Source organism: Bactrocera tryoni, chromosome 1 (assembly GCF_016617805.1).
Source record: "Bactrocera tryoni isolate S06 chromosome 1, CSIRO_BtryS06_freeze2, whole genome shotgun sequence".
In the NCBI taxonomy this organism is placed as follows: domain Eukaryota; kingdom Metazoa; phylum Arthropoda; class Insecta; order Diptera; family Tephritidae; genus Bactrocera; species Bactrocera tryoni.
In genome coordinates this window covers 27,306,253-27,322,149 of record NC_052499.1, presented here as the reverse complement: position 1 = coordinate 27,322,149, position 15,897 = coordinate 27,306,253, and the positions used below count along the sequence as shown (strand labels likewise).

General features: G+C 34.7%; 3 protein-coding genes across 3 annotated transcripts in view; 1 reads left to right on the top strand and 2 right to left on the bottom strand.

Moving 5' to 3' along the window:
* Positions 1-502, bottom strand: part of LOC120770932 (dynein beta chain, ciliary) — a 41,566-nt gene extending 41,064 nt beyond the window's left edge. The window contains exon 1 of the mRNA XM_040098641.1: positions 317-502. The gene's annotated coding sequence lies outside the window, so the exon portion shown is untranslated. The remainder of the gene's footprint in view (positions 1-316) is intronic.
* Positions 503-8,602: 8,100 nt separating this feature from the next.
* Positions 8,603-9,616, top strand: LOC120766473. Its single transcript, XM_040092015.1, has one exon. The coding sequence runs from the start codon at positions 8,603-8,605 to the stop codon at positions 9,614-9,616; it is 1,014 nt and encodes a 337-aa protein (XP_039947949.1).
* Positions 9,617-11,696: 2,080 nt separating this feature from the next.
* LOC120770940 (protein takeout-like) lies at positions 11,697-14,557 on the bottom strand. The gene is made up of 3 exons (XM_040098653.1): positions 14,413-14,557; positions 12,022-12,505; positions 11,697-11,964 (listed from the first exon to the last, which is right to left on the bottom strand). The coding sequence occupies exons 1-3, from the start codon at positions 14,486-14,488 to the stop codon at positions 11,763-11,765; spliced, it is 762 nt and encodes a 253-aa protein (XP_039954587.1). The 5' UTR covers positions 14,489-14,557; the 3' UTR covers positions 11,697-11,762.
* Between the last annotated feature and the right edge of the window lie 1,340 nt (positions 14,558-15,897).

The window sequence follows — 15,897 nt, the reverse complement described above, 5'->3', positions numbered from 1 at the left end:
AGCTTATTTTCACGCAAAATCAATTATTTGAAATTGAAAAATATGAAAAAGTTATAATAATAATAATAACAAATTTCAATATTTTTAACTAAATTCATTTATTGTATATTTAAAAATTTCCTAAAACACATCACTACTAAATTTATATTTGTGATTATGTAACCGTTTGCGTAAGCGAAAAGCTCTTCTTATAGGTCAAATTCCTCCACATTTATTTATGTAAGCACATTACGTTATTAAGACTATTTTTTTTTTTACTCTCCACCTTTTTATTAATAATATATAATTCTAAATACTTTATTTATAAAATTTTCACCTTTTTCCACAAAAAATTCTCACAAAATTAAAGTGTAGCCACTACTCATCTTCAATATCCAACTTAAGAATGATGCAACGATTATCTATTTTCTTGGTACCAGTCAGTGAGAAAGTTCCCTTCAATTGACAACCATCGAAAAAATAACTGAGCCTTAACAACCGCGCTACACACACCCTCCGACAAATGCATTTTGATAAACATCAACATAACTGTTATTATTTGACAATATTTTATTGCACGCTACCAAATTACATTCAGTTTGATACCATCGCTGCCAAAATGGCTAAATGTAGTTATTTGGCATATGAAAAAAGTTAACAAAACAATTTGCCGTATTCAATATAGTTTTGTAAAGCGGAAATAATATTAGTGAATATTTCAAAATCCATTTGAAGAAATTTTTCTGAAATGATTTCAATAATTTTTTTTACGAATAATATGTTATCTATTTAGTAGGGTATTTTATTTCCGATACGTAGTGTATATTATATGCTGTACTTAATATCTACAAATAATCATATTAAGGGTGATTCATGCGGGCATATTTTCAATAGAATAAGAACTCTTATAATAGAGCTTGCCATTCGCTTTAATGTTATTATAATTAAGAAAAGGATAATATTTTTTTCAAACATTCGCAAATGCTACTTTCGGAAGATCCAAATTTATTTATTATTTGCATATTAACGTTCAAAATTTTAATTTTTTTAGTGAACCGTTATGATCATCAATGGCTTCAGATGCAGCTGGTAAAATTTCTTTCACATACTAAACTGCTCGCTATTGACGGTTATATGCAGTTATAGTATATTAAAGCTATAATAGCTCTGTATGGATTACCCATTAAGTATATGCATGTTATTTGTAGCTATCGCACTAAATATCAATATGCAATTTATTTTACAAATTCAACTTTTTTTAAGAAATAAAAAGAAACAAGTAAGGAAAGGCTAAGTTTGGGTGCAACCGAACATTTTATACTATTGCAACTTGCAGAAATCAAAGTCAGGGAAATGCTTTAAGGAATAAAACGGCAAACAGACATATTCGGTGTAAGAATTGTTAGAAAAACGAAAATCATTATTTGTGGTATGAGAGATGGGGTAGTATCGACCCAGTTTTATCTATTTTTCCCAATACCACATACTATTAACATGCCACATTCTAAAAAACAATCTCATAGCGTAATGGCTGCCGGAATTTCAAAACTCCTGATATTAGTTATATACAAGGTGCTTTCCAAAGTTAACAGAACTTAAAAAAACAGAACAAATGGTTTTTTCGGCAAAATCAATTTATATTATTCAAAATAGTTTCCTTCTGCTTCAATACAGCTTTTTGCACGGTCCAAAAGCATGTCGAACGAGTGTTTGAGCCCGTTGGCCGGTATGGCCGCCAGTATGCCGGTGCAAGCCTTTTGAATGGCCTCTACGTCTGCATAACGCTTTCCTTTCATGGGCAAATGAATTTTTCCGAAAATGAAGAAGTCGCACGGTGCCATATCAGGTGAATACGGGGAGTGGTTAATGGTTAAAATGTGATTTTTGGTCAATAATCGTCCTTCGAATTTTGGATTCTGAGCAATTTTTGGTCGTCAGCAAATTGGGCGGAACAAACCGTGCACACACCATTCGTAAGCGTAAATGTTCGGTCAAAATGCGATAAATCGATGTTTTGGAGATGTTCAATTCCATTTCCATGGATTTCAATGATGATTTCGGCTGACTTTTGCTGAATTCACACACAGTTTCGATAGAATTTCCGGTGATCACGGATTTGATTGGCCCACATGTTGATCGTCATTTATGTTCTCACGACCACTTTGAAAACGTTGAAACCACTCGTGCACTCGTCGGGATAGGCAATCATCGCCATAAACCTGTTTCATCAATTGAAACGTTTCGGTAAAAGTCTTACCAATTTTAAAACAAAATTTAATGTTGGCTCTTTGTTCGAAGCTCATTTTCGCACCGATAACACAAACATACTGACACTTAAAACGCAATAACTTCATTTCCAATCAATGAAATGTCATAAAATTCTCACTGGATAATCGATAAAGATAGCATATTCCAACGCACCAGTCGACATATAGATGGCACCACCAGGGGGCGCTAGATTCAATAAGCCCTGTTTTGGAAAGTACCTTGTAGAGGCTGGGTCAAGTTTTCGCTCAAATTTATCTATTTTAGGCAAAACAATACATTGTTATGAAAACACTCTCTCTTATTTTCATTAAGATAACTCACATATTCGCCGATATAAGCGGTACAAAGTCACCCGAAAGTTCGAAAAATGTTACATTAGGTATATGGGGGCTAAGTGAAGTATTGTCCCGATTAAACCCATTGTTGACATACAGACGACCCATTGCTAGAGAAAGATTATACCTGAAATTTCCTGAGAGAAAATTGTGCTACATGGGAAGTAGGCGGGGTTGTTGTCCGGTTTCGCCCATTTTCACAATGTGACATAAGAATATAAGAGGAATGCTAAGTACTAAATTTAGCCGAAATCGGTAGCTTGGGTCCCGAGATATGTGGTTTCACCAAAAAGAGAGCGGTGCTACGCCCGTCGTCCAATTTTCACACCGGCTCCCAGAAAGGCACGGACAGACAGACACTCACTCGGATTTCAAATTTTCTCGTCATCCTGATCCTTTATATATGTATACATATGTAAATAACCGTATATTTATCTTGCTTGGTTTTAGGTGATACATAAAACCGTTAGGTGAACAAAACTATTATACTCTTAAGCAACAGGTTGCAAGAGTATAAAAAGGAAAAAGTGATTGTCCTTGATATAGCGAATTAGAACCTAATGGATGGTGTTATTAAAATATATTGAGTACTTAAGTAACACCAAACATGGTTACTTTTATAAACCACTGTTACACTTAGCTTTCAAATAGTAGTGGCTTAAATGTAGGAGTTATCGCAACTAGCCCCTCTAGCAAAGGATAAAAATATTGTTAATTTCTCTTATATGATTATAATGTACAATTTATTACAAACAGTTACTTGTTGAACCCATCTAATTCCTATGATTTGTATTCATACTATATGTAAAAATTAAATATTTAAAAATATAAATATCAATAAAGAAGAAACTACATTTTTTGACATCCATATTTTTCAAAACTATTTTCAGTGAAGTGACGAAAAAATATCCACCATTATTTGGTGCGATGAAGGAAGATACGAAGTTTTCTGAACTTTATCGGTGAGTAGATAAGAATAAACCCGTTTTCAATACAACGGTTACACTTACATACAGCTGACCCAACATATCTCCTCCAAAAATAGATGTTCTTCCTGAATTAAGATCTTTTTAGCACCTATAAAACTCATGAGGATGAAATGTCAGTACACTAATTAGGATGAGGGTAAAGGGAAGAGCTATTTTTATACCTTGAACAGAATATATTAAGTTGCCACGAAGTTTGTAACACTCAGAAGGAAGCGTCGGACACCCAATAAAGTATGTATATATGTATATAAATGATCAGTATGTTGAGCTGAGTCGATTTAGCCATGTCCGTCTGTCTGTATATATACGAACTCAGTTTTAAAGATATCATTTTGAAATTTTGCAAACGTCATTTTCTCTTCAAGAAGCAGCTCATTTGTCGGAACGGTCGATATCGGACCACTATAACTTATAGCTGCCATACAAACTGAACGATCGGAATCAAGTTCTTGTATGGACAACTTTTGCATTTCACAATATATCTTCACAAAAGTTGGCGCAGGTTATTTTCTAAGAGAGAGAATCTCCGCCACTACTTAAATCGCTTTCACTATCTGGCCTGGGTCGTTTATTGGAACCTCCGTTATTGACTGGGGCGGTTCTAGCAGCTTGTCCAGCATCGAAATCTCTTTTTAATGTATTATAATAATATCCACCTTCTTTATATACTTTATATATTTATTTAAACTTCAGCGTTTTTTTTAATCTTGGTAATCCATATATCCATCTTATCTGGTGTATCTTTTATACCAGCCCACGCTTGTGAAAAATGACGTTCTCTTGCAGCATATATTATTTGTGAAAAGGTTTTTGCTTGATATGACATCCTTGTATATTGTACCCCAAAAATGGATTCGAATCCATATTTCACAGATATTCCAACTATTCCAGTAATTTCAGCAAGACTACCATTCTTTTTATAATCTTCCACAAAATTGCGTATAGCTTCTCTATCCGCTGCCCTTGTATCTTCTTTAGAAGTAGCTAGTGCATATTCCAAATCATGAACGAGAGCATAAAAATCGACCGGTGGGTCTGTTTTATATAAGTATATTGTATCACTTGGTCATAAATAATTATGTTCCGGCCACGTATATCCATCTCTCTTGACTTTAAGTTTCATATTAGGAGCTATACATCAATAAAAAACAACAAAACAAAACTTGAACCAGTATATAAATCTTGTAACAGGAAATCCACATGCTAGCATTAGAATTATCCGATTTAGGAGAATTATGCAATGTTGAAGGTTATTTCATAATGCCACTCTCATAGAAACCGACGCCCCTATTGTCAAAAAATTGAGACAATCGATTTTCATCTCTTCGGGCAAATTGTTCTTCATCAAGACCAGGTAGTAATCACTTGATTCCATATTGAAACTATAAAGTGGTTGCATAAGAACGTACCAACCAAATTTCCGGTGCTTATGGCGAGTCATTACGGTTCAGACGAGTGTTAATCCAATCCAATCCGTGCCATACTTCGAGCTTTTTTGTAGCAAGTTCAATTTTAATGGCTCTAAGCAGTTTTTATATATACATATGTATTTGCTGGTGGTCATCGAAGCGTGCTCAAGTAATACTGAATCAAGCATTTGCAAACCATATAGGAGGTTTTAGTACGAAATCTTATCTTTATAACGTCATACGGCAACCCAATCTCATTAACAAAACGCGAGATACAGATTGCCAAAATCATACCATGGAAAAATAATAGATTTCGATCAAAAATTTTATGTTATTTAAAATTCAAAGTTGGTTGGTTCATTGAAAATCAGCGGCGGCACTTAGGCCGTCATTAAGCCCATAGTGCTCTCAGCTGGTAACCAAATTAAACCTTATCCAGCAACTCAGTGGTTAAAAAACCAAATTATTTTCCACCCCAGTTACCCAATGTATCTTAAGTTGGTGCATTGGGAGCCGTGGAATAGAAATTGTTCCATTCTCATCATCCTTGACGTATGCTCTGCATTTTTTGAAGATGAGATCTTAAGGGTAGAAGTAGGAGCTTTTTGGTCTCTCCACTTTCAACACTCCACCAAATTCACCATTTGAACTATCGATCATAGAACCATTGATCCAATCTCAAAGTAAGTTTCTGACTTGATTATGGTATAACATTCGAGATTTTAAGCTCAGCATAACAGCTGTCACTTCACTCACTTCACCAGTTTGTGTATGGACTCTTACATCAATTTATTTACAATTAAATAAATACTAATTGGGCAATTAGATACAGTAAATTACAGAAATTTTCTTAATCGCTTAATTATGAGTGTGTTTTAAAAATAATACTTGTATAAGAGTTAGTCATAGTTAACTACAAATGTAACTTTAGTGTGTAAATTTTTCGGAATGCTTGTTAAATTTTTAAAAATCTTGAACCGAGCTCATCCGAAATACCATTTCACTACACCATATTGATTTATTAATTCATATACTTTAACCGCTAATTAATTATATATTTTTTAATTACAGCCAGCGCTCCACTCACAACAATGTCTTTCGAGTACTGGCTACGTTTCGACTTTACACCTCTTCATTACATAGAACCATTTATTGCTCTATATACCATAAATAGTCTTATGTTGTCAAGGTGATTTATTTACCAAAAACTGTATTAAGCACAATAAACAATAATTCGCAACCTGTTTATTTATATAAACAAATCAAAAAGCATATTACATTATAATATAGGGTTAACCAGGCAACGGCAACTTCAGCGTCAAACAACTGTTGCACACTGTTGTCGCGGTTTTGCCATAGCAACATTTACATTTGTATATGGTATACATATCTATGTACATATGTATGTGCACTTGAGATCCAGTCAATCGAGTCGTATCGATATAAAGTTGGTGAACAACTTGTGGAAATATCTATATTTACCTGCTTTCATATTTGCAAAGCTAAAAATAGCACTTGGAATCTATTTTTAGTCGTGCCAGCTGCTAGTTCCTTCGACACGCGATGTGAACAAACTTGTGGTAGGTCGAAATAAAACGTTTGCAGCAGAAAAGAGCAACGTTAACGTCTAAACTTGTTATCCTTAAAAGTTTTCGCGTGACTGAAGTCAATTAGGGCACATTTTCCGGTTTGTGTCGAAATACCTGTTGAACTTTCTTGAGATAATCAGTTGAGTGTCTAATGGGACAAGTGCCAAGTGCTTGGATTTCACTTCTAATATGCTTAGTAATTGAATTAAAGAATGTAGATTTGCCACTTAGCGGTCCTTTACCGTTTTGGAACACGAACATACCAAAAGGAATTTAAACTTGAAAGCACGGTAATGATTTTGATCTTCTTGCCCTTATCCTAATAAGAAAATAATTAGTAAAGCTAATCAGGAATATGTGATTATTTATGTAGTGATCTTTTGAACAAAATACTTTTATAATATTTTCTTGCGAGAAGCGTCTTTTATACTCAACAATTCATTATACAAAATAAACTTGGTCAAAGTTCCGTTAAATTTTCACCTTGAGACAATCAGATCTACACACGTCTAACCTTCTTAGCCCAAACTTACCAGTACATATTGACTATTCTCTCGATTCTTTTGTCTTCCGTCTGTCCGCCTACCAAATCATTCGAATGGACTCGCGAACAAAGTTTGATACAAACTTATCCATTGTAAAAATCGTAACGCACTACTGAGATGTACCGACTTAAGCAGCTGCTGTAAACAAACTGGTGACAGCACAAGCATAGTAATTTGAGACAGTCCTACTAACTTAGCAGAGTACATTTATTTAAATATTATTTACCAAGGGAACTTAATTACAATTTCCAGGTGCTTTTTTGACACAATGTACTTGTTCTATTGAATTTCAAAAAAAAAAATTGCCGGCTCCTTGAAAGTTGCGAGAGTATGAAATGTTCAGTTACACCCGAACGTTGAAGGAACGTCTTGTTCTATCTCAAACCTCTGCAATATTTCTGAATGCGTGTCACAATTTCACAAGTTCCTCCAAAACTATCCTGTATTAGCCTATAAAAGAAGTAAAGTATTCACAAAAGTAAATATATACATATGTAAATAACCAAGTTAGTTTAAAATCCTCTTAACTGTCAAAGCTTGCTATGTTCAATAAGTTGAATAACCGCTTAATAGATTTGCTCACGAAAACTTTAACCCCATTGTTTACTAACAAAGAGTACTATGTAAATATTACCTATCGCTTTTTGTTTACTAACATTTCCTAGAATAAAATCAAGGTTAAAGTCAAAATAATAGATGAAGCGCTTGCGCGTTAAAGGTTCCTCCTTAAAAGTAAAAGACATATGTATAGTAGGTATAAGGAATGCCACCTGTAGCATCTATTTATTTAGTTAATAGTGGGATAGCATTACGAACAGTTGTCATGGCATCTTAACTGATAAATCCACAGGTTTCTGTATACCAATAAACCATATAGGCCTTGATGAATTATATAATAAAAAACTTAAGGAACAATTCCATAATCGGTAGTTTTAAAATTTTCAGAATACCTTTTCCACTTATTATACGTATATCGATTTTGTCTTTGTTTAAAACAAAATTTAGCAAAGTATTCCAATTTTGAAACAAAACGAAGTAATTAAACAAACAATAACAAATGCTCTTCAAGCAAGCCAATCAAACTTTGAACTCACTTTCGACTAAAATTAACCATTTTCTCTAGCGATCATTCACCGGCCGACAAGATAATGTCCACAATCTTATTGTAAGTAAAATTGCAAAAATGTTAAACAATGGATAAAATGAGACCGCTATGCAATAGGAGCAGAAGCTCGACCAACTAGAGAAAGGTGTTGCATCATAACCAACAGTGTAAGCCTCAAACTATTATTGACATTGAGCGAAAGTGTCGCAGCACAAACCGCAAAATTCAATTATTACATAATTTTTAGAAATTATAGTTATTTTCTTTTCTGTGCTCAAATAAAGGCGTTCCCAGTTACTATTACACAAATTCAATGATTTTTATAAAAGCCAGTAAATGGATGGGGTAAATTCAGTCCACTCTTTAACATCACGGGTCTTACCATGCCTGCTATTTTAAATTACGTTATCATCACCGCAAATATAGTCCTCACCATCTTACGGGAGCTGGTCATGGTGCGGGCAATAATTGTAGAGCGAAATCTGCACGCTTACTACAAGCTGCCCGTAAGACCAATGGAATACTCACAAGATTATCATATATTGCAGTGTCCTTTCCAAAATACCACAGCTATACCCACACCAGAGAATATGGAGATTTGCGTGATTGTTAATGCTTACAAAGAGGAAGTCAAAAATGCGACAATGGCGCGAACATTAAAAACTCCATTACATACAAAAGTGAAATACCATGTGACACGTAGATATCGAAAGAATCCCAAGCGACTAAAGAAAATACGCAAAATAAGCCCGTATATGATAGTAATAAGACCGGTACGAATGAGAGCGGAAACAAGTTGTGCCTTGGTAGCCAAAGCTTTGGCTCAACAACAAGCTCCCTCGTATAGTGAACATTTGGGAATTGTAAAAAAGGACAATAGTCGTTCGTTTGAGCATGAAAAAACGTTGGAGGGGCAAAAACTGACCGATCAACGAATGCTCGATACAAAGCTGGCTCATGTTTTCGCAAAGGTCACGCCAATTACAGAGAATACGACCGAGGAAGGAAATTTGGATGCAAACGAAGACAGAAAAGAAAATAAGGATGCCATGGAAAATGATGAGGTCAGCTCGAAAGAATTGTCGGACGAAGAATACCCTGATTATGACACTCGTATGCCAGAAAATAAAAACGTGCCGGAAAACTCGGTGTTGAGATATCTTGGTGCTCAGGCGGCTATCAAAAAACTAAGTCAAAAATACAAAGCAGATCAAGCTCCTAGTGAGCACGCTGAAAAGTCTTTTGAGGAATCTAATAATTATCAAGCTGGTGAAAAATTGCAAGGCTTTCAAAACTATTATCATAGGGATGAGATTTTCAATGATCACATTTTTTACGATGATCTTCAGCAACATGGACATTACAATGAACGTGGACGAAGACATGAAAGGAACTAAGTAGTGTTTTAGGATATTTTCGAAAACATAATGTATTATCATTTTTATCTTAAAAAAGAAGCAAAAAGAAAATAAATTTAAACAGCATCTTTTTCAGCTTATTAACACTATTTCTACCAGGACCGGTCAAATGAACGTTTTTAAAATTTCAATTACAAATTCCTACATTCAACGTAAATGAATCGCATTTAAACTTTACTACTTTAACTCATATATGTACATATAATATGTACATATATGTATGATACATTTTTTCCTTCTGAAAAAAAATTTTTGTTTTTTCTTACCTACCACGACCGGTCATTTGACCGCTAGTACGATTTATACATTTTTGTAATAGTTTCTCTCTAAGACTCAAAGCCAAAACTATAAAGTCGTTACAAACGAAAGATAATGAAGTGTAGCACAATTTTATGTAAAACGTGTCTTCCAGGAAATGGTTTATGGCACTTCCAAGGATTTACAGTTATTACAGAAAATAAGAAGAATATTCTGAAGATGAATGACAATACGAATTAAGATCCATTTGAAACCGATGAGAACGAAGAGAATATTTCGAACGTACGTAGATGAAGAAAGAGAAAGAGATTTGCGTTGGAAGGAACTGTTTGACAGGAAGTAAAAATAGGACCCAATCATGAAAGAGCACCTGGTCATAATATTTTTAGGGAAACATCAGCCCCGACTGTGTACTGAAGTATTTCTATGATAATTGATAAGAATATAAGCACTTTCTTGCACAGAGGCAGAGGCATTTAGAGTGTTGGGATATGAATGGGAACTGTCTATTGCAAAGTTATATGCATTTTTTGCAATTCTGTATGCACACGGCTCATATGAGGCTAAGAATATAGATATAGCACTTCTATTGAATAAAAAGTGGGGCCCTCTTTTTTTTCTCAAATGCTATGAGTAGACAGAAATCCAGAAAGCCAACGATTACAAACCGATAAATTCGCTATGATTTCCAAAGTTTGGTACAAGTTTATTGACAACAGTCAAAATTGTTATAAACCAGGACCATATATTACTATTGTCCAACAATTGTTTCCAACGAAAGCAAGGTGAAAATTCACTCAATACATGCCCAATAAAGCGGAACAATTTGTTATACAATTTTGGTTAGCATCCGATGTACATACAAACGTAGCAAATATACGTATATAATAAACGGCTTTCCATATTTGGGAAAAGATGAAAGTAGAGAACCCTCAGTTCTCCAAGAAGAACTTTATTGCTATGAAATTAGTAGAACCGTATGTAGGATGTGGAAGTGTGCACCTAGTCACACCGGTTATTGCGGAGCTCCAACGAATATTTTAAAACAAATTAATAACAAGAATCTCCACTTTCCGCTGCCCTCAAGGCCCTGGCCAGCTATGAATAATTTTCTAATTAGATGCAGCATATGCATGGAAGTCATGGAGGAGGAAGATTACATTTACGGTCCATAATTTTTAAAAATAATTAATTATAAAAAATAAATGTAATGCATTCATTAAAAAAAATTATTACAGTTTTTTTTTGTATCATCGCCCTGTACCCCTTGGTCTATGGAATCTTCAAATCAGTAGCAAAGCGGTTGAGTTCGCTGTGCCCTGATGTCGGTCCAAAGGTGGCAAGTGTTTATGTCCTTTAGGAGGCGTGCACAGAGCCAGTAGACATCAAGCGAGAACGGATACTTAAACAAGCGAACGATTCAAAAGAAAAATATGTTTATGTCAAACCTCTCCAAACCAAGATATACATAGTTAATCCAATTCCTGATGGCTGATGATTTTTACTGGTATATACCTTTTCGTACGGAAATTCACTTGAAGAGTTGTTATTGGCAACTGGAGGTGATAGCTTTCTGCCGGCATGACCTGCACAGCTCTAGCTACTAAGCCATGCTAGTCATAGTTATGAAATATATCTCACGAAAGATATAGCACATTTATCGCTTTCCAAATCTGCAGCGATGATCCGGTGGTCATGGGATTCGGTGGAATAAGATTCGACTAAATAAATTTACAAAAACAAGAATATTTCAAATTATTTCTACTCACGAATAAATAACAATTAATGTTTTATATTAATTTAGAATTGCTAAGTAGCAATATATAATGTTTATGTAAGTTCTTCAATATCTTTATACGCCGAACAGTCAGTCTTCGCGATAAAAATCGTCATAGGGCAATACACTTATTATATTCGCCAGCAGCCGTTTTACTATTCCTGCAACCGCTTCATTTACTTGAGATTCCATGTCGGCCCAAAGTATTTTCCAGTTATCATTAATCATCTGATTCAACGACTCACCCAGCTGTTTATTACCATTAAAAAGATTATCGAATTGCATGACTATTCTGAAAGATTAGATAATTCAAATAATACTCTTAATTTCATAATGGATTTGAACTTACAATTCCGGTGTCAATTTGCATTTCAACGCTTTTATCTTCGCATACTGCTTGCCATCCTTACATTCTTCATCAAACTTAAATTTCAAGCTAAGCCTGGTATTCTTCATTTCTATTTTTGCAAAACCTATTGCATCCATTGGCAACAAAAGCACCTTTCCACTGGAGACATACTCTCCATCCACTACTAAATTGGGTATTGTAACGTATGTTTCGAATTTTGAACTGAGCAGATCCTTTCCAAAGCCCACCACACGTTGTACCGTTACATTTCGTATACCGTGCAAATACATCTTTTTGAATGCCAAATTTAACGTAACTGGCGATTGCTCTTTTGCTTTTGTAATAATAATATTATTTAGTGACAATTTCTCTATATCAGTTAGACCAATTTCAGGAATTCCATTGGTATAATTTTGCAAAAGATACGGTAAAATTTTTGCAATACAGTCCACATCGCCTGCACGGCATTTTTCGATTTCTGGCGCTAGTTTTTGGATATAGAAAGACATCTACATATTATTTAATGACGCGAAATATTGGTTATAAGTTTATAATGAAAAAAAATTGTTGTTTTAGAATTTATGCCAGCAGTTTTGTACGGAAAGCTACTCTTTTATTAAGCTACAATTACGATTTAGTCGTAATCAAAAGGCCAGGTCCATATATTACATTTGCCCAATCATTTGTATCTTCTAAGTCATCTATGCCTCCGTTGTAACACCTTCAAAACAACTTCATAGCATTATTATTTTACAACACTCTAAGAAAAAGTAAGGTTATTTAAGAACAGATATCTACAGAGCAAAATAGGGTAAATTTTGCCCCAATCGCATTTTTAAGTAAAAAGTTTGCTTACATTTTACTACCAAGCAACACCTTTTTCAACCATAGATGCCACTCCCCAATGAAAATCGCTGCACTACCAACAATGTCAGCCTGGAAATCCAACGCAGGATTGCTCTTGCCAACAGGTGCTACTTCGGACTGAGTAGGCAATTGAAAAGTAAAGTCCTCTCTCGACGAACAAAAGCCAAACTCTATAAGTCGCTCATAATTCCCGTCCTGCTATATGGTGCAGAGGCTTGCACGATGACAGCAACCGATGAGTCGACGGTGCGAGTTTTCGAGAGAAGAGTTTTGCGAAAGATTTATGGTCCTTGCGCATTGGCCACGGCGAATATCGCATTCGATGGAACGATGAGCTGTACGAGATATACGACGACATTGAAATAGTTCAGCGAATTAAGGAACAGCGGCTACGCTGGCTAGGTCATGTTGTCCGAATGGACGAAAACACTCCAGCTCTGAAAGTATTCGACGCTGTACCCGCCGGGTTAAGCAGAGGAAGAGGAAGACCTCCACTCCGTTGGAAGGACCAAGTGGAGAAGGACCTGGCTACGCTTGGAATATCCAATTGGCGCCACGTAGCGAAAAGAAGAAACGTTGTGGGTGTGGCAGCTCTCCGATTACGTCCAGCTGTCATATCAAACCTCTTTGGATGCCAAATAACACAACAATAGTGATTAGTTTTAGGTGATACAAACAACCGTTAGGTGAACAAAACTATACTGTACTCTGTTAGCAACAGAGAGGGGATGTTCGAGCAAGCAAATAACTGCGGCAATATTGCAACCCTTTTTGCAGATACTCAGCTGATACTTAAACAAATATTTTGCAAATATTTAGCGCGGCGTGCAGGTGCATTGAAGAAGTGAAGTTTAAGAAGTCTTAAAAATGAATTTTTAATCCTTTTAACAGTGGATAACTTGGTGGATAGTGAGTGTAGTTTGCTTCTTAAATACAAAAAAGCAAGGAAACAAAGTTTTTTGCGTAAAAAAGGTGCTTATGGCCGAAATTTTAAAGAAGAGGACAATAGTAAAATCGCAAAACCTCTTTAAAACAATTCGATTTTATCCTCCAGATATATATTTATCACATTTTCGGATGTCTCGTGAAACACAATTAATGATAATAATTAGTTATAAACAAAAATAAAGAGCGATTTCGCTTGCCTCATTTTTTCCATCACAAATTTTGTTGATGCCGATTTTGTCACTTTTGCGCGCAAGAAATGTCAAAATTTGAGTTGCTCGAACGATTGACATTTGCAAAAGTTGCTACATTTTTGCGTCGAATATGATGCTTTGCAATATTGCCGCAGTGATTGAGACTCGAACATCCCCAAAGTAGCAACTGTGTGTTGCAAGAGCATAAGCAGGTTATGTTAGACTGTAATGATTCCACCAGACGATTTAGTCTTTAAGGAAAACATTAAATTCTATCAGCTTTAAGGATCACTGAAATACAGTATTTCTCTACAACAATAATTAGTTCCGATCCTTTCTAACATAAATTAATTCTACACTCACTTTAACACCAGCAAATACTTACGCATATCGGCATTCGTATTTATATGGAAAATTCCGATAAGATATAGTAGAGTTAGGAATTTATAGCTGCTCATCATTTAATTAATTATTGTTAATTAGCAATTGTATTATTGTACGAAAATTTTACCTCCTAACTACACAACTTGCGCGAATAAATATCTTTAACGAAATGATCTAGGTGCACTTAAGTTCTATGCTTTTAATGGTTTTTTGCTCAATTCAAAATTTTCATTGTTAAATTGAGAGGTCATACGAAGATCTTTAAACTGTATAAATAAAAGTAACTGTGTTTTTTAGACAATTAAAAGTGCCTACTCTGATTAAGTAAATTAGCAGCAAAAGCTTGGAGTTTTTAGAGATTTTAAACGCTTTTGAACTTTGACTATTTACGGGTACAATAATTGTTCATCCCAAAAAATTGCTTTCTGTCGTCAGTGAAGTTGTCGTGTGATGAATTGAATTGTGTGAAGTGTCTCGAATATTAAGGATTAAGTACCGCAATAAAGTTTAGTCAAGTTTTATGTAGTATCATGTATCAGTAAGACTAACGCATCTACAGATTGAGGGCTAAACCATTTTGCAAAACTATTTCGGATTCTCGGAAGACTAAAAACCAGTGGCTACCACCTGTTTAAAGGTTATAAGTATCAATTCAAAGAGCTTTTGGAAGACTTATAGTTGAACATATTTTTTCTTTTAGGTTTTCTACGAAGTTTGTAACTTCTAGAAGAAACGCCAAAGACTCTATAAAATATATACATACATAAATGATCAGATTGACGAGCTGAGTCGCTTAAGCTACGTCCCTCTGTGTGCTGAATATACGCGAAATAATCCCGCTCATTTGTCGAAATCGCCGTTATCAGACCACTCACTATAGCTTATTGCTGCCGTACAAGCTAAACAATCAAATAAATATCCTGGCACGGATTATTGTACAAAGCAACGCACAACGAGAGCAATGGCGGCACTTTGGTAATAACTTCAAAAAAATTTATGTATTTATACAATATTTTATCAACTATTTTCGAAAAATTTCCAGTTTTACATTATATTTTTTTACATACAAAATATATTAAAAATATAAGAAAGTAACAAATGTTAGGAGTAATTCTTCGTTTTTTCATAAATAAGTATTTTATAAAATATTTCTCTTCAAATTTTTTGTGCTATTGAAAAAATTGTTTAGAAAACTAACCGGAGTCAGAGCTTTTGGAAATACGCCTGTCCGGTAACTCAATCGCAAGTAAAATAAGCTGCTTCATAATCTATTACAGCACGATGTGTTCTTTAGAGTACCCGGCGTGCAATCCCGGGGTTTTCCAAGTATTGTTCCGCCTACAGTTGCGTAAAACTTTGGTTCTTGCTTCAAGCGAGATATTGTAAACCAAACATTTTCAATAATATCTGTATTAAAATTTATGAAACGATGGAGCACCAATAACGTTATAAAACTTATATTTATTAAATTATTATTAAATTCGAA